The following is a 19159-nucleotide window of genomic DNA, read 5'->3' as shown; positions in this document are numbered from 1 at the left end:
TCGGGAAAACACTTTTTCTTATTAATTTTGGTGCGTAGAATCCAAAACAATTCGTACATTTTCGATCAGATTTCTCAATCAAAGGTTATAGACTAGAAACCAATTTCGAATAAAAATTCAAAGGGCTGTAACTTTTGAACTAGTAGCCCAATCTTCAAACTCTAAAATTTCTCGGGAAAACTCTTTTTCTTATAAATTTTGGTGCGTAGAATCCAAAACGAGTCGTACTTTTTCTTGATCTAGTAGCCCACTCTTCAAACTGTTTGAAATTATGAATTCGACAGGCCAAATTCTATAAGAAAATGTTTTTTCCCGGTCGCTCTCAGACAATTATTTTTTCCGGCCCAAAAAAAACCCAGTGTATACACTTCGTTCTTTACCAAAAATCGACCACTCCAAAATTTCGCGGGATAAAACACTTTTTCTTATAAATTTTGGTGCGTAGATTCCAAAACGATTCGTACCATAATATTCTTGCGAGTGATTGGGAAGTTTGATTTCACTAACAGCAGTCCAGCTTAGTAGGTATATACTTAGACCTTATAGCTCATAACTACGGCAAACCATTTGGAATGACAATTCTATAAGCACTTATCGGTGTAAATCAAGAACTGATTTTAACAGTTGTAGGTATCGCAAAAGCCTCAAAACTTGGAATGAAAGTCATTAATTCAGAAATTATATAATAATATAGTACAACATAATGGATTTGGTTCTGCATAAGCAATGCACAGTTGATTTAAAGTAACTTGAAAAAATAGCACAACGAGAAACGTTTCGATTTGCTTTCACACAAAAATTTTCATTTCATTCAAAACAATTACAATGACTGCTTTCATTTATTCGATTTAAAGCAAAAAAATTAAAATAAAATTCGATACTAATTTGCAGTTTAGCGTAGAGTCAAGAGTCTATTATGCTATAACCTGATAAACATCATAAGATGGTAATTGAGGATGCTGGTACGAGGTTTGAGCAGATTTCTAGCATAGTAGACTCGAAAGTACTCAAATTTTTACAATATATAGTTTTTATACACAACATATACAGAGAAAATAGCTCTTGCTGATGCAAGTCGTTCGATTTTGTGAATTGACTAATTGAGCGTTTCTATAGATCTCCACCAAGAACCACATTCACAGAGAAAGCAGCAAACGATTCTCCTTTCTTCCCAATTGCTTTAGCTTGATATTGTCCAATGTCGTTAGAATCGCACGACATTATTTGTAAGGTGTAACGCTTTCCATCTACCGTAAAACGATATTTTGTGCTTTCTTTAAGGGGTTTACCATCCTTCAGCCAATTGATCTGTAACGGCTCTTCTTCGGTTTCAGCCTGAAATGAGGCCACTTCTCCCTCTGCAACAGTGACGGAGGTGGGGAATGTTTTGAATACAGGGGCCTTAACCGGCTCGCCGGGTATGTTGACGTTTAATGTACAACTGCTGAAGCTTTCGCCAATGTCGTTGAATGCTTCGCATGTGTACGCGCCCGAATCCTCTGGGAATATCTCAGCGATATGTAATTTATAAATATTAGCTTCGTTAGTATACTGGAAGTCTTTACTAGGTTTAATTTCCTTATTGTTATGCAGCCAGATCACGTCAAATTTCTTTGCGCCAATAATGCGACAAGAGAGCGTTACGGGATCACCGTCTTTGATCAAGGCAGATTGTAGATGATCAACAATCGCTGGAGCCTTATCTTCGCCACTCTTTGACTTTTCCCCATTTACGCTCGACATGGCTATTGGAAGAGAGTTTACAGACGGCCTCATTTGTATCTTAACTTACGTTTAATCGTGAGGTGACACTGTGTTTCAATTGTTCCTATGGAGTTCGTTGCTTTACATACGTAATCGCCTTCATCTTCCGGGAATACCTCATTAATGTGAAGAGTTGCTATACCATTTTTATATTTCAAATCCATAATGTCGGAGGAACTCAGAACCTAAAATAAAGATGTAGCGACTCGATTTCTTTCACCTAATTCAACCTTATTATTTTTTGACCAAACGACTTGTGGCTCTGGGTCTCCTTTTACGATACAACTCAACGTTAGCGATTCTCCGTCTCCGACCGTCATGTTTTTAAGTTCTTTGGTAAACACTGGCTTACACATTGCTGAATCGTCTGGAGGTACTATAAAAGAAGTTGCGTAAGTAATGAAGAACAAAATAGTGAAATGGAAATAATGTGTGTTTAAGTACCTGTGAGGAAGAGAACTAAAAACGGAAACGTTTAGTTACACTTTTATGACCATTTTAGGTCTGCCAAAGCGTTACTTACATGCGAGTTCTTTAGTTGTACTTCTTGATCTGTTTGGACTTCCTGTGGAATCTAATCTTCCATACCTTTTGGGCGTTCGTTTATCCATGTCGTTAACACTAAGATTTGAGGAGGAATGGGAGATATTTACAGGGGGAGCTGCAGCTTGGTGTGTTGGAGTATTTGTGTAGATTGGCCTTTTTATAGTAATAGGTATGGGCGCCGGTTTGATTGGATGTTCTATGTATTTACGATCTGAAACACAAGGGTTGCCTACTTAAAAAAAAACTGGAAGGTTGGTATACCTCCAGAGTGTAGAATCTTTTCAGCAAGTCTAGTTTGTTCTTCAGTGCTTGTCTCTCCTTCACAAATTACAATGCAAGAAGTTTCATCTTGTCCATGCACGTTTGTAGCCACGCAGGTGTATTTTCCAGAATCTTCCGGTTTACAACCGACTATTTCCAATGTGACTACGCCATCAGAATGTGTCATGGAATATTCGTACTTGCTAAGTTCTCGCTTATCCTTGTACCATTTGACTGTGGGTACTGGTTTTCCACTTAAGCAACACAACAGTTTGCACGTATCACGCTCTTGCATAACACGCGGGCGAAGCAAGAACGTAAAGCTGGGAGCACATTCTTGTTCTTCTTGCCAGAACATGTATGGCAGTGGTTCTCTCCTTCGGATTGGTTGAGTGTCAGGTTTGTATTCGGGAACAACTTTGGGTAATTCTGAAGAAGAAACCACTTAAGTTCAAAGTATGAAAATCGCCAATTCTACTTACGTCTAACGTTTAGGAATACCACTTCCTCGCGAGCACCGTAATGATTTTCTGCTCTAATGATGTATTCGCCTCTGTCTTCCAATTTCACTCTATTGATTATGAAGTAATAATTGTCTCCGACGTATCGTTTCATGAACTTCACACTCTGTCTTAGCTCCTGGTTATTTCGCAGCCACGTCACAGTGGGCGTAGCTACGCCAATAACCCTGCAGTACAATTTTACACTCTGTCCTTCGTAACAGAAGGCATTTTGCGGTTTTATTACAAATCTTGGTGCCGCTTGCCTTCGATCTGAAAGAAGTCACCTACTCTCTTGATCACGCTACAAAAATAGCTTACGCACCAAAGTATGCATCATGTATTTTGTATTTCTCCAGTCGCAGTTTGCGTAAGGACGAATACTCTGAAATTCTACCAATGGGCAGGAGGTATTTATCCCAATCCTTATACTGAGCACGTATCTTATCGCGAACTCGAAGATACCTGGATTGATCGATGACCTTTGTTTTGCTGCTATGATCACCACTGAGCCAATCGTGTAATAGACACTCTTCCGCAGTCATACGTTTCCTGAATGTAAACGGTATAAGAATCATCCGCCTCACCTACACCACTTACTCTTTGTTCTTAAGTAGTAATCTGCGGATAAAATCTTTGCCTTCATCAGAAACATTGCCAAATGCTTCCTCGTCAAAGTCCCAGTCGCAAGCTTTCACGTTCTTCAGTGTCTCGATATCGTTTTCTCCCGCGAACGGCGATAATCCACTCAGCCTAGGCAAACTCCTTGATGATAAATTCATAGCGTGCACGGTACTTACAAAACATACGCTAGTACACCCACGGCCCACATATCGGTGTAGAAACCAACCGGTTCACGTTCAACAATTTCAGGAGCGGCAAACTCCGCAGTTCCAGTAGATATTTTGACTAACTCGTTGGGATCCAATTTGGTAGCTAATCCAAAATCGATCAATTTAATATTTGTGCTCTTCTTTGTCTGGCACATTATGTTCTCAGGTTTAATATCTACAACAAAAACACTGTAGCTTCCTTTTAAAACACACCACTTTACCTAAATGAATAATGTTTCTTTCGTGCATATGCTTAATTCCTTCGCAGATTTGTCTCATGTAATTGATCACTTCAGCTTCTGACATTTGGTATCCTTCCGCAGTTATTCTTTCAAACAATTCTCCGCCGGACAAGCTAAACGAGCAGATTAAAAAGACAGAAATTACAATTACACTTACAATTCGTAAATTAGGACCATTTCGTCGTCATCTTCGAAGGCGTCGTGAAGATTAATTAGTTTGGGATGGTGTAGGTGATTCATTATGTCGATCTCCTTCCGAATGAGTTCTTTTTCCATTGCGTGAGATACTGGAATAAACTTAGCGGCGAAGATATTTCCGGTCTTCCTCTCGCGACAACGGTGCACAACACCGAAGGCGCCGGTTCCTATCTCTTCCAATATGTCATAATCGTCGTAGACGCTTCTAGTCTTGATTTCAACCGGTTGCGCGACATATTTTGAGTATACATCGAACACATATTGGTCATAGTCCTTAATGGGCTCTTTCATGGACTCTCGCTTCTTCTTGCCGTTTTCGTCAACTTCGTATTGTCTCTTTTGGGACGTTTTCTTGCCACTGTCTTTGGTTGTAACAATGTTGCTTACTTCAGATGGATCGGAACGTCCGTATATGTTATCGGCGTACACTCTAAACTCATACTGGTGATTCGGCGCCAGTCCTTCGACGGCCATTGTGGTAAAGCGAGTATTACCGACTCTTATCCATGTTTGTAGAGGATGCTCTCTTCTTTCCACCATGTAATTTGTAATATTACTACCTCCATCCCACACTGGTGCCTTCCAAGATACCGACAAGGAATCAACTCCAATATTATCGATTGTTGGGAATCGAGGTGGATCTGGTCGGTCTAAAACATTTAAAACAATGACAGTGTTAAAGTTGGACAAGTTATCATACCGCTAATTTGGATTTTAATAATGGCGGAGTCTTGACCCAGATCGTTCTCGGCCGTAATCCTGTATGGACCACTGTCAAGTCGACTACCGTCTCTAATTGTAAGAATGGCGTGGCGATCTTTGACCTCAACATGATAGTGTCCTCCAGACTCGATGGTCTCTCCTTCTCTCACCCAGGAGATTCGTGGCTTGGGATTGCCGGTGAATGGAATCTTAATAACAACATTCTCACCTTTATCAAAGAACGCAGTGTCACGGAAGCGTGGTGGTATATTCAGTTTCGGTGCGGCTGAAACCATAAATCAAAACATTTTTCTATAAAAACACAATCTTACTCATAATAATAAGTTCCGCGCGCGTAGATTTGATGCCACCTTTATTTACCGCCCTACACACGTATTCATCGGCGTCTTCGCCGAATACATCGTGTATCACAAGGCGCTGTACTTCACCTTCGCTATAAATATGATAACGAGCGCCATTACCGATTTCTCTAGCTCCCTTGTACCAAGTAATTGTCGGTTTGGGCACACCGGTAATTGTGCATTGGAATTCCGCGTTATGGTGCTGAATACAGTTCGCGTTCTTAAGCGGTTTGATTATTTCTGGTGGCGTTGCTGTGAGTGGATCCACTATTTTGACGGACGTAGACGCAGTCGATGGAGGCGAAATACCGGCAATATTCTGAGCGAATACCCTAAACTCGTACTGGCGGCCTTCGATCAAGTTTGGAATACTAATTTGAGGCGCCGGACAGAGCGAGGGGTTGACACGTTGCCAGGTGTAGCTATCTACCTCTCGTTTCTCTATCCAGTAGCCTTCGATTCGGGAACCACCGTCTGATTCTGGTTTGGTCCATTCTAGGTGGACGAAATCGCCTCCTATTTCAGTCACTTTTGGAATTCCAGGTGCGGATGGTGGATCAAATGGCGCTTTAGCTTTTATTGGGTTGGTACCTTCCAGCGGTGGTCCCATTCCGTTATCGTTTACAGCCATTACCCTAAACAGGTACTCTTGGCCTTCCGTTAGACCCTGTACCATAAAGGAGGTGTCTTTACATGAGCTCGAAATCACAATCCAGTGGTTGTGGGTAACGTCTTTACGTTCTACGACATAGTGGGTTACTCTTAAGCCTCCATCGTAGCTAGGAGGCTTCCAACGTAGTAAGCAGGTGTGTTTAGTAATATCGGAGGTTTCCAATGGTCCGTTCGGCTTACCCGGAAGGCCAGTAATGAACATGTTGAAGCTACCTGAAGCACTTCCGCTATCATTTTTAACTGTTAGATTATATGTTCCGGCATCGTCTCGTTTGATATCCTTCATGAAGATAATGATGTAGTCGTCGAATACGGTGTATCGTATGTGAGGTGATGCATCAAGTGATCTACCGTCTTTTGTAAGAATGACATCGAGCGGTTGATCACCAGAGTAATAAATTTTAATCTTAGTGTTATCTCCTTCTGGTAAGTGAAGATCTCCAGGAATACGGTCAATCCTTGGTGGAGCTAAATAAAGATTGCCATTGTAAGATACTAATTTTACTACGGTGCTATACTTACTTCCAATTTTCAGACGTGCGGTAGTTGTAGTAGATCCAACTGAGTTACTAGCCTCGCAAGTATAATCTCCTTCGTCAATGTCCAACACTTCCGATATATGCAACCAGCTAGTACCCCCTTTTGTTTCCAATCTGAAGCGCGCACCTAGTGTAAGTTCACGCCCGTTCTTTAACCAACGGAATGTTGGTGATGGTTTTCCAGTTGCCGCACATTCCAGTGAGTGGGCCTTTCCAAGTGGAACAGACTGGTTGGCAAGTTGCTTGATCCATTGCGGTTTTTCTCCATCGGCAACTTCGCAAACTTTAACTGGCGAAGTACATGCGCTGGGATCACTTCTTCCAACAGAATTGATGGCGAATATCCTGAATTCGAAATCGGAACGTTCGGTAAGGTTGATTACGGTGTAATTCGTATCGGTGATGTTATAGGAGTTACAGACTGCCCATATTGGGCTTCCGATCTCGCGTTTTTCAATAACGTATCCAGTAATACGAGCCCCACCGTCGTTGGTAGGCGGTTCCCAGGTTAAATCAACATAGTTCTTGCCCACTTTAACAACTTTCGGGTTATTGGGTGGCGAAGGAACATTGAATTTGCCTTTTAGTTTGAATTTGGTCGACGAAGCAGAAGGCTTGCTAAAGCCTGCGGCGTTCTTCGCCCGAACTCTGAACTCATATTCGTGACCACTGGTCATATTGTATAGTATGAATCTGTTGTCTTTTATTAAATAGTCGCTGGCGTTCTGCCAGTTGACGTCGTCGGCAACGTCGCGGTATTCAAGTTTGTAACCTTGGATGCGAGACCCTCCATCGTTGTGTGGACGGTCCCAGGCGAGAGTGATGGAGCTCGCGTCGTAGTCCGTTACACGTGGAGCTCCTGGAGGATCGGGAGCCGTGAATGGGAATTTAGCGGTGATTGGTTCGGTAGTCTCCAAAGGTTCGCTGATACCGTATTGATTCTCTGCTCGTACTCTGAAGCTGTACCGTTTGTTGCTTTCCAATCCCATAACGTCGTAATGCGTATTTCTAACGAAACTGCTGACCTTTGACCATATCTACGACAAAACAATTAATATCACATTAGCTGATGGTCGCATGGCATTTCCTTACTCCGCTTGGTTCCAGTTTCTCAACAATATAGTTTGTAATTGGTGACCCGCCATCATCTAGTGGTGGTCTCCAGGCTAGAGAACAATTGTCGGGTGTAATGTCGGAAACATCCAATGGTCCTTGTGGAGGCTGTGGCTTGTCAACCACTTGAACTCTACAGGTGGCCGAATCAGATCCCACACTGTTAGTTAGCTTGATCGTGTAATTTCCGGCATCGGAACGTTTAGCGCATTTGTTATGGAATACGGACGCAATGTCGTTGGTGTCAATTTTGATACGATTATCCGGCACAAATTCGTTTCCGTTCACCGACCACGACGCATTTGGTTTTGGTGTGGCGGTGTACGGTACGGAAATGGTAAATTCCTCACCAGCCACCACTATAATGTCACGTATGCTAAGATCGGAGGTTATCTTCGGTGCACTTGGAGGAGCTCTACACACGATCATGTCTGAAGAGGCACTCCAGGGTCCCTGCCCAGCGGCATTCACTGCTGCTACTCGGAATTCATACTCGTAGTTCTCAATTAAGCCACCAACCCTACAAATCGATCTTAGTATTTATTTTGTCACCAAACATTGCTTACTTATGAGAGAGGTCTGGTACAAGGGCATGGGAAGCCTTAGTCCACTTTTCTTCAGATATCAATCGCTTTTCTATTACATATCCAGTAATGGGCGATCCTCCATCGTGGCGTGGTTTCGTCCATTGAATTGTAATGGAATCTTCGGTGGTCTCTATACCTCGTGGGGAACCAGGTGCACCAGGTGGATCTAAAAACGGTTTGTTGCAACACATAACTACTAAACAGAAGTACCTACCAAATGGATGTCTGGCCCGTATTGGCTCAGTCGTAACCGCCGGCTCAGATTGCCCATACAGATTTTCCGCAATTACTCTAAATTCGTAATCATGTCCCAAGTTTAAGTTTCTAATTCGGACAAACGGCACTGTAACATAGCTGCTGACTTTAGTCCAATTGGGAGTTCTAGCTTCCTTCTTTTCGACAATGTAATTAGTAATTTCGGCCCCACCGTTATCCTTAGGCGGCTGCCAGTACAAAGTGAGGGCGTCACCGGCAAACTCATCCGCTCTCAGATTTTCTGGTTTGCCTGGACGATCTAATACTTTAACATTTAAGGTGGCGGTATCGAAACCGGATGGATTCTTTAACTGAAGTCTGTACTGTCCAGTATCTCCCCTCTTGGCGTTTTTAACTATAATGCTCGCGGAATCATCGGCAAGCTTAGGGAAAATTCTGCTATCCGACTCATCCAAAAGTTTATCATTTGCAAACCAACTGGCCGTTGGTTTCGGGAATCCAACGTAAGGTACGTGGATGCTAAAGTCTTCGCCAGCTTTGACTACGATATCACGTACCCCACCCAAATCAATACAAGGTTTGTTAGGCTGTTCCTCGACCAAAATGTTTGGACTTGGCCTGCTCGGTTCCGACGGACCTACATCATTAACAGCAATCACTCTGAACTGGTACTCTTGACCCTCCTTCAAGTTTGGTGCCGTGTAAATATTCGCAGGAGTTGGGATGGAATTAACATCTGTCCAATCTGGTTCTCCTTTGGCTTTTTGTTGTAATATGTATCCCTTCAATTTTGATCCTCCGTCGCTTCTCGGTGGTCTCCACGATAACGTAACGCTGTCCTTTGTAATGCGGTCTGGTTTTGGTGGATCGGGAGCATCGGGTTTAACTGTGAACACTCAAATGTAACCTTAGTTTACCTGAAGAGCAGGCTTACATCTTTGATGTCCAGCTGTAATTGGTTCCGATGGCTTGCTAGGTTGTCCAGGACCAGCTTCATTCACCGCGATAACCCTAAATTCGTATTTGTTACCTTCGCGTAAATCTTGGACGGTGTACGATGTGTTAGGTGTGGGATAATTATTGACTTTAATCCATTCGCCGCCTCTTTCTCTTTTTTCAACATTGTAACCAGTGATTGGTTTGCCGCCGGTGTGAGCTGGTGGAGTCCACTTTATTGAACAAGTGGAAGGTGTGTAACCTGTAACTTCCGGTTGTCCTGGCGCGTCTGGAGGATCGAACGGACTCTTGGCTACCACTGGTTTGCCTTCGAGTGGTTCTGACACACCGTAGATATTTTCGGCTCTTACTCTGAACACATACTTTTTGCCTTCTGTTAAACCGCGCACGGTAAATGATGGTTTGGGGCAATAACCAGGGACTGGTCTCCAACTGTCAGAGCCGAACTCGCTCACTTCTACTATGTAGCCGGTAATATCGCCTCCGCCGTCGTCACTGGGCGGGTTCCAAGATAACGACACGGAATCTTGGGTCGTGGCAGTGTACTGTAGCGGACCTTTGGGCATTCCAGGTTTGTCCACTACCGTTACTTCTATGTCTGCTTGATCAGTACCGTACTCATTTTCAGCGTGCACAGTATACTTTCCAGTGTCGTCGCGATTCGACGCTTCAATGCGGAATACTGTGTGTTCGCTGGTTGTTTCGTGCTAAAACGCAGAAAATGAAATGTTTACCTCAGGATCATTTTACGTACCGATACTCTATTGGATTGCGTAGTGGGAGTGCCGTTCTTTGACCACGTGACTTTGGGTGTTGGGGAACCTGACATTGGGATGTCAATGTTTACCGGTTCTCCGGCGCGTACCTTAATTTTGCGACCAATTAAATGATCCAACCACAACTTCGGTTTTTCTAAAATTGCCCAATCAGGCGCGTACGGAATTACACCAACCTACCTTTCATCGGTTTTGCTGTAAACACGTTCGAAGCCTCGCTTGGTTTACCTGCTCCCGCAGCATTTACCGCCGATACCCTGTACTCGTATTGGTGTCCATCTTGAACACGGTCATCGTAATACTCAAGATGTGGGGTCGGCGCCTTGTTGAGTTTTACCCAACGGCCGGTTGCCCGATCTCGCCTTTCAACGTCATAACCCACAATCGGCGACCCACCATTGCTAATTGGAGCGGTCCACTTAATTTTAATATGATCTTTGTCGCTGTCCACGAGTTCTGGTTTACCTGGTTTACCAGGCACATCTATAGGTATATAAAATTATGAAATTGAATCGACTACTTTATCTTACACAATTACCATATTGATTTTTAGCCACCACGGGTTTATCAGTTTCCAATGGATCTGATCGACCCTGCAAATTTTCAGCGAACACTCTAAATTCATATTTGGTTCCCTCGATCAACCGGGGGACGATTGCGTGGTTATATTTTGGATTCACATAGTTCACCGCAGGAACCCAACCACCGCCGTGAGTTAAATCTCGCTTTTCAATTACATAAGCACTGCAATAAAATTATGTAATATTCTACTTTGGTTACCAAAACTACGGTCTGGACCTCATATAAGGGAATTTGGGGGGTATTTTACAACAGTTTCTGAGACTTTGGTATGTTGGTTGTTGATGGTCAATGGTGAGTTATTCGATGAATTAACAAAGAAAAACCCTGTGCTACTTTAAACTCCTAAATTATGCATATTTAGTCCAACGCGTTTATGTACACACAGTGGTAGATTCTTCCAATTTCACTCACTGCCAAACTTGTTTTTTGTTGCTTTATGGGTGCCAAAAATTTCCCAAAATGGTACTACTGGTTTTCGTGATGATCATTATAATAAATGTCTACTACGTGTCCATGTACACTTCTAAAAGCAACGTTTATTTCGACCACGAATGTGTGAATTCACCAGAGCCGAACCTTTATGAAGACGCAGACCAGTCTATTTGCCATTTTGGAAAATTTTGTTTTTTTTAACGTCAACAAATAAGTTTAACCAGTGAAAATTGAAGCTCTACGTGTGGCACACCACCGCAAAATAAACATATTTCACACTTGACGACCGGTTGACTACTTACGTAATTTCGCTGCCTCCGTTATCAGTTGGTGGTTTCCACGATAGTGTGATACTTTGAGCTGTGATCTCTTCGTAAGTAAGTGGGCCTTTTGGTGGACCAGGACGATCTACAATATCACGGTTAGTTAAAGAATTTGAGATGTGGTTTGCTCACCTAAAACAATGACTTGGAAAGAACCTTCATCTGAACCGGAATTGTTTCGCAACGATAAGTGGTACACTCCACTATCTGATCTTCGGGCGTTAACCGTGTGAATTACAGTGTGATGGCCGATGGATGTAACGGTAGTGCGTTCGTTGGCGGTAAGCGGGTGGTTGTCAGCGGTCCACCGTACCTCTGGAGTTGGTTCACCAATGAAATCAACATCCACGTGCAAAATGAGTCCAGCTTTAATGCGTATATCGTTAAGGGGTGTCTTAATTTTGGGGGCAACTGAAAGTGTAACCAATTAAAATTTACGAATTTCTTAAAATGCGCTTACGATATCTAGCTTTTGCTGTAACCAGATCGGATGGTTCCGAAGGTTCACTCTGACCAGCGTTGTTGGTTGCAACAACTCTAAATTCGTATTCTTGTCCCTCGGTAAGATCTGGTACTGTAGCTGTAGTTTTCTTCGCAGGAACGGTTGCGGCATTAATCCAGTACGGGCTGCCTTTTTCTTTCTTTTGTATAATGTAGCTGGTAACGGGAGACCCTCCATCATTCTTGGGAGGTGTCCATTCGAGGTCAACGCGATCTTTATCCCAGTCGGTAACAGCCGGTTTTCCTGGCGCACTTGGCTCATCTATTGGAGGTTTACATCAATGTCTCTTAGAACCACCTTTATACTCACCGAATTCATTTTTGGCAATTACTCCTTTAGTTGTTTCCAAAGGCTCAGATTCTCCGATGGCGTTAACAGCTTTGACTCTAAAGTAATACTCCTTCTTGTGAATTAACCTCTGAACATCATGGTGGCAAATCGTAGCCATTCCAGCGTCTGACCATGTTCCTCTTGAAACGTCCATTTTTTCGACAACGTAATGGAGAATTGGAGAACCGCCGTCGTCTAGTGGAGGTTTCCATGCTAAACGAGCACTTTCTTTGGTAACATTGGAAACATCGAGTGGCGGTTGAGGTGGTCCAGGACGATCTAGTACGGCAACGTTAGCTGATGCTGTTGTAGTTCCGTGATCATTCGTCAATGTCAAAGTGTACCTTCCCGCATCGCTTCGCAGCGAAAACGGAATATCAAAGGTGATTCTGTTATTAAACACTTGCATGTCGACTCTATCGCTGGGCAAAATATCTTTACCATTTACCGACCATTTTGCCGTTGGTTTAGGTGATGCTTCTATTGGAATGTTCCAACTGATACGATTACCTGCCTTCACTGTGAGATCCTCCAACAGTGACTTATCGAAGGTTGGCGCTAAGAATCTTGGTTTGGCTATGACTGGTAACGATGCCTCACTTGGATCGGAATGTCCACCTTTGTTTACGGCAATCACTCTGAATTCATATTCTTCGCCTTCGTTGAGATTGGGAACGGTGGCTTTTGTGCTATTGCCTGGAACTTCAGCTGCTCTTTCCCAAGTGCTATAGGAAGAAAACGTAGACGTTACACATTCTATGTGTGCCAAACTAACACTTACCCGTGCTTAGGCTTTTTCTCTATAATATAGCTGGTTATCGGCGAGCCTCCGTCTTTCTTCGGAGGAGCCCATTCCAAGTCGACGTGGTCTTTGTCCCAGTCGGTGGCACTCGGCATACCTGGTTTGTCCGGTTTTCCAAACGGATCTTTGGCGGTAATACTATCCATAGTTGCCAAAGGCACAGATTCTCCCTGCTTGTTCACAGCTCGCACGCGGAAGTTGTAGTCATGCCCGTCTGAGAGGTGAGGGACCCTCATTGACGTACCAACGGATTCCCCAACAGGTATCCAGCGCATGTTTTCGGTATCTTGTTTTTCCACAGTGTAGTGCGTAATCTCTGAACCACCGTCGTCTTTTGGTGGTTTCCACTGTAATGTTAGAGAATTCTTCGTGACATTATCGGCCCGAAGTGGTCCTTCAGGTGCTGTTGGTACATCTAAAACTATCACATTGACAGTCGCCACGTCTTTTCCGTTAATGTTTTTGGCAGTAAGAGTGTAAGGCCCACTGTCTGATCTTTTTGCGTCTGTAATTTTGAGTTTCGTGTTGTAATCTTCGTTGTTAATTTTAATTCTGTCGGTATTCGACAATACGTTGTCTTTCATTTCCCACTGCTTAGTTGGTGGGGGTTCACCAGCCACAGGCACATTAAATTCGAATGACTTTCCTGCCAGCACTTTAATGTCGGACAAAGCATTACGATCAATTCTCGGTGCAACTAAAATGAGTGTTATTTGCGTTTTAAAATGTTTCGAATACTTACGATTTTTAGGTCTGGCAACGTGCGTCTTGGAAGCGTCGCTTGGTTCACCGGGACCTGCTTTATTTACGGCTCTAACTCGGAATTCGTACGGAGTGTGTTCAATTAAGTCGCCTACTTTTCCTGTGGTCACATCGCCGTCCACTTCTGCACATTTTTCCCAGTTGGGATTAAACTTGTCTCGTTTTTCAATAACGTAACCGGTAATGGGAGATCCACCATCGCTCTTTGGTTTCTCCCATTGGAGTTGAACGAAGTCTTTGTCGTAATCAACGACCTCTGGTTGTCCAGGTTTATCCGGTTCGTCGAATGGATTTTTGGCTTCAATAGCTTGAGTTGTTTGTAAAGGCTCGGATTTTCCTTGTTTGTTTACCGCGCGTACTCTGAATTTATACTTTTTACCTGGGACAAGACCATCCACGTCCATTGATGTAACAGGGCCTTCTGTTTCACCTACGGGCACCCAACGACCTGTTGCTTCGTCCATCTTTTCAACGACATAGTTTTCTATTGGATTACCGCCATCATCTGCGGGAGGTTTCCACGCCAGCTTGCAACCGTTTGCGGTAACGTCGGAAACTTTCAGCGGTCCTCCAGGTGGACTTGGTTTGTCTAATATAATAACCTCGACGTCTGCGATATCTTTGCCGTTTATATTTTCGGCAGTGACCGTATACATTCCGCTATCTGCCCGTGTAGCGTTACGAATATTCAACTTGGTGTTATAATCGGAGTGCTGTACCTTCACATTTTCGCTGGATTTAATCTCTTTGGATTTTAATAACCATTTAGTTTCAGGGATTGGTTCTCCGCTGACTTTTACATCAAAGTTAAAGTTCTGGCCTGCTTTAATGCGTACTTCAATGAGATTACTTCTGTCGATTTTAGGTGCAAGGTTTCGTGGTTTCGCAATAATAGTAGGCGTTTCGTTACTAGCGTCACCTGGACCTGCAGCGTTAACAGCGCGAACTCGGAATTGATAAGGTTGTCCTTCGATTAAATCTGGCACCGTAGCACTGGTTTTCGAAGCAGGAACTTCTAGCGCTTTGTCCCAATCGCCAAATTTATCTTTCTTTTCAATGATGTACGCGGTTACCGGAGAACCTCCATCATCCTTGGGAGGTACCCATTGCAAGTCGACGTGGTCTTTATCCCAATCTGTTGCCTTGAGATTACCAGGAGCGCCCGGTTCGTCTAGAGTTTACTTATTACAAAATAGTGCACCAAATTCGATCACTTACCGAATGGATTCTTTGCAACAATTGTTGTATCTGCTTCTAGCGGTTTGGACTCTCCTTCGGCGTTAACGGCCGCTACTCTAAATTTGTATTCGTGCCCAGGAGTAAGACCCGTAACTTCCATATCTAAAAATTCATTAATACCTTGAATCTCATAAAATAGACAAGCCATTACTTGGTTCTGGAGATCGTCCACAGGGAACCCACACTCCGGTTTCTGGTTCCATTTTCTCAACTTGATAGTACTCAATTGGAGTACCTCCGTCATCTTTCGGTCTCTTCCATTTCAATTTGCAACCATCTTTATGTACGTCGCTGATTTGTAGAGGTCCCTCAGGACTAGTGGGTTTGTCCGTTACCGTAACATTGATCGTAACACTGTCACGACCAGAGCTGTTCGAGGCGGTTACATTATATTCGCCGGTATCATCACGCTTGACAGGGCGAATGGCAATCTTAGTGTGGTAATCGACATTATTTATTGTTACTTTGTTGTTATCTCGCAACGTAGAACCGTTAAACTTCCATTCAACCGTTGGTGGTGGTTCACCAATGATATTTGCCTCAAATTTGAGATGAGAGCCGGCTGATATGGAAACGTCGTGTAGGTACCGTCGATCAATTTTGGGTGCCACTAAAAATTTAAGGTTAGCCATGGTGAACACAAACAGTATTAACTTACAGAATCTGGGTTTAGCGATAAAGGACTTTCCGGGTTCAGACGGTAAACTCTGGCCTGCTTTGTTTAAGGCAATAACACGGAACTGATACTCATTGCCTTCTATAAGTCCGTTTACTATAGCATTTGGAGTTGCAGTAATCGTTTCGAGGGCTTTTTCCCAGAGAGGACTATATTTATCTTTCATCTCGATGATATATCCCGTTATAGGAGAACCTCCATCTGATGGAGGCTCGGCCCATTTAAGTTCTATGTGATTTTCTGACCAATTTTCTGGTTCTGGAGCGCCCGGTTTGCTTGGAGTTGCTAAAAGTATAAATTATAGTCCGTAAATGGTAATCACCAATTACGACTTACTGAATGGATCTTTGGCGACGATCGTTCCTAGAGTTTCTAAAGGTTCAGATTCACCTTCTTTGTTCAGTGCTTTAACCCTAAATTTGTACTCGTGACCAGGAATTAAACCGTCCACTTTGGCTTCGGGTACTGACCCAGTGGTTTTGGTAACTGGTAACCAAATACCAGTTTCAGGATCAAACTTCTCGACCACATATCCTTCAATCGGTTCTCCTCCGTCATCCTTTGGTTTCTTCCATTTTAGCGTGCAACCATCCTTTGTTATATCAGAGACTTCCAATGGACCTTCTGGTTTTCCTGGTTTGGCTAAAAAATTACATCTTTATACAGCAGTACATAGTTTGCGTTACTTACAAATCACTGTAATTTCTATTTCTGCTGTATCGGATCCATACTTATTAACAGCTTGAATTTTGTAAACTCCAGTGTCCTTTCTTTCGGGTTTGTCGTTAAAGAACTTGGAGTTATAGGGGATGTCCTCAATTCGCATGTGACTTGTAGATAATATGGTTTTGTTATCATGATACCACGTAACATCTGGCGGAGGTTCTCCGATAATTTTAACGTCAATGTAAATTGGTTCGCCTTCTTTGACAGTTAAATCTTTCAAATTTCGACGATCGATCCTTGGGGGCACTATGATTTGGAAAATTGTTAGCGATGCTTAGGTACTTATTTAAAGTTTAACTTACATTTGCGCGGTTTGGTGATAACGGACTTGGAAGCGTCACTTGGTTCCCCTGGACCCGCGGCATTGACAGCCTTTACTCTAAATTCATACTCCACTCCCTCGTCCAAATTATCTACAGTTCCCTTTGTATCGTGCGGTCCCACTTCACCGGCTTTAACCCATTTCGGTGAACCCTTTTCTCTCTTTTCTATTACATATCCTGTGATTGGAGACCCACCATCTTTAGTTGGTGGGGTCCATCTTAAGTCAACATGATCTTTGTCCCAGTCCGTAACTTCAGGTGTACCAGGAGCACCTGGTTCATCTGTAAAAAGATATTTTTGACCAGGGGAGTCTTTGACAATAATTGTACTTACCAAATGGATTCTTTGCAACGATGGTTTGCTCGGCTTCTAATGGCTCGGAAACGCCTTCAGGGTTAACAGCGGATACTCTAAATTTATACTCTTTTCCCGGTTCCAAATTGTCAAGATCTATTTTGGGTTCTTTAGATCGCCCTGCAGGAACCCAACGTCCAGTGTCCGTATCCATCTTCTCGACAAGATAACCTTCAATTGGCACACCTCCGTCATCTTCGGGTGGATTCCATCTAAGACTGCAGCCTTCTTTGTGCACGTCACTAATTTTCAACGGGCCCTCTGGTTTTCCAGGCTTGTCCAAAATTTTAATTTCGATACTAGCTTCGTCTTTACCACAGCTATTTTCCGCTTTTAGCGTTAAGATACCGGTGTGTTTGCGTTGAGCGATACCAACAACCAACTTAGTTTTGTAATCCTCACTTTCCACAGTAATATCGTTGCGGTTTTCAATCCGTTCTTTGTTTAGGAACCACGTTTTGGTCGGTGGAGGTTCTCCGCTAACCTTTACGTCTAAGCGTATGTGCTGACCCGCTTTTAGTGTTAAATCTTTGAGTGTGGTGCGATCGATCTTTGGAGGAACAAATCTATCCTTGGCAGTGATCGTTTCGGATGGCTGGGAGGGTTTACTTAGCCCTCCTTTATTTACAGCTTTAACTCTGAACTGATATTTTTGATCTTCGATCAAATCGGGCACCTTTGCTTCTGTCTTATCACCAGGGACTTCCAAAGCTTTGATCCACTTCGTCCCACTGGGATCCTTCTTTTCAATTATGTAAGCAGTGATAGGCGCACCACCGTCGTCTTTTGGTGCGCTCCACTTGAGGTCAGCGTGATTCTTGCTCCAGTCCTTCACTTCTGGTTTGCCTGGAGAATCAGGCTCTTTGTAAGGATTTTTGGCGGTTGTTGGCGTTGTAGTAACCAAAGGTTCCGATTCACCTTCCGCATTTACAGCCTTGACTCTGAACTGGTAATCTTTGCCTTCTATTAGTCCCGTCACGTCTGCTTCGGGAGATTTCGTTGTGGTAACTGGTACCCATCGTCCGGTATCTACATCCATCCTTTCTACAAGATAACCGGTAATTGGTTCCCCTCCATCGTCTTCTGGGGCGTTCCACTTAAGTTTGCAACCTTCAGCTGTAACATCAGATACATCGAGAGGACCTTTGGGTTTAGACGGTTTTGTCTTCACCACTATTTCGACGTCTACGGTATCCACGCCATGTTCATTGCGCGCGGTGACAGTATAAACACCTGTATCCTCCCGTTTTGATTTTTGTAAAATAAATGTCGTTTTATGTTCTTCATTTTCTATTTTAAGTCGATCTGTGTTTCTAAGGTTTTGTTCCTTCAAAGTCCAAGTGATTGTCGGTGCAGGTTCTCCTGAAACATCTGCTTCGATGCGCAACAGTTGCCCAGCGCGAATCTCTTTTTTCGCCAAATTTTTGCGGTCAATGCGGGGTGCAACTGTAACAAAAAATTATTTATTCGCATATTTGTACCGTGGAAATTATATTTACGTTTTCGTGGTTTGGCAATAACAGTTTTTGATGCGTCGCTCGGTTCACCGGGACCGGCTTTGTTGACCGCAATTACACGGAATTCGTATTCGTGGCCTTCATCCACGTTTTCCACCCTTCCTTTGGTTTTGTCTCCAGGTACTGTGGCAGCGTCCACCCAGCCACGACCTGCTTTGTCGTGCATTTGAATAATATATTTCTCGATAGGTGCACCACCGTCACTTTTCGGGGGAGTCCACGCTAGTTCCACGAAATCTTTGTCCCAATCGGTAGGTTCGGGTCGCCCTGGTTTTCCAGGCTCATCTGAAATCATACGGTTTAGCGAGATGTTATTAAACGT

General features: G+C 43.4%; 1 protein-coding gene across 11 annotated transcripts in view; it reads right to left on the bottom strand.

Annotated features, from left to right (window-relative positions):
- Positions 1-19159, bottom strand: part of LOC116165857 (twitchin) — a 49360-nt gene that overhangs the window by 9599 nt on the left and 20602 nt on the right. For 6 of the 11 annotated variants that reach the window (XM_031480566.1, XM_031480565.1, XM_031480567.1 and 3 more), the window contains 34 exons: positions 18820-19122; positions 17300-18766; positions 16945-17247; positions 16607-16888; positions 16253-16558; positions 15899-16201; positions 15392-15850; positions 15220-15342; positions 13982-15172; positions 13219-13936; positions 12417-13162; positions 12066-12368; positions 11738-12016; positions 11585-11690; positions 10807-11012; positions 10449-10751; positions 10247-10404; positions 9470-10199; positions 8534-9421; positions 8299-8485; positions 7712-8252; positions 5379-7656; positions 5045-5332; positions 4304-4994; positions 4126-4259; positions 3872-4079; positions 3672-3824; positions 3397-3623; positions 3054-3344; positions 2572-3000; positions 2288-2521; positions 1995-2140; positions 1793-1949; positions 825-1745 (listed from right to left, as the gene is read on the bottom strand). In XM_031480566.1, the coding sequence (XP_031336426.1) occupies positions 1111-1745; positions 1793-1949; positions 1995-2140; positions 2288-2521; positions 2572-3000; positions 3054-3344; positions 3397-3623; positions 3672-3824; positions 3872-4079; positions 4126-4259; positions 4304-4994; positions 5045-5332; positions 5379-7656; positions 7712-8252; positions 8299-8485; positions 8534-9421; positions 9470-10199; positions 10247-10404; positions 10449-10751; positions 10807-11012; positions 11585-11690; positions 11738-12016; positions 12066-12368; positions 12417-13162; positions 13219-13936; positions 13982-15172; positions 15220-15342; positions 15392-15850; positions 15899-16201; positions 16253-16558; positions 16607-16888; positions 16945-17247; positions 17300-18766; positions 18820-19122 (15773 nt within the window). In that variant the 3' untranslated portion in view covers positions 825-1110. Of the gene's footprint in view, positions 1-824; positions 1746-1792; positions 1950-1994; positions 2141-2287; positions 2522-2571; positions 3001-3053; positions 3345-3396; positions 3624-3671; positions 3825-3871; positions 4080-4125; positions 4260-4303; positions 4995-5044; positions 5333-5378; positions 7657-7711; positions 8253-8298; positions 8486-8533; positions 9422-9469; positions 10200-10246; positions 10405-10448; positions 10752-10806; positions 11013-11584; positions 11691-11737; positions 12017-12065; positions 12369-12416; positions 13163-13218; positions 13937-13981; positions 15173-15219; positions 15343-15391; positions 15851-15898; positions 16202-16252; positions 16559-16606; positions 16889-16944; positions 17248-17299; positions 18767-18819; positions 19123-19159 lie in introns of those variants that run through there. The other 5 variants (XM_031480574.1, XM_031480575.1, XM_031480569.1 and 2 more) reach the window with 3 other exon arrangements.

Source organism: Photinus pyralis, unplaced genomic scaffold (genome assembly GCF_008802855.1).
Source record: "Photinus pyralis isolate 1611_PpyrPB1 unplaced genomic scaffold, Ppyr1.3 Ppyr1.4_LG3a, whole genome shotgun sequence".
NCBI lineage: Eukaryota > Metazoa > Arthropoda > Insecta > Coleoptera > Lampyridae > Photinus > Photinus pyralis.
This window is presented reverse-complemented; position numbering and strand designations above follow the sequence as displayed.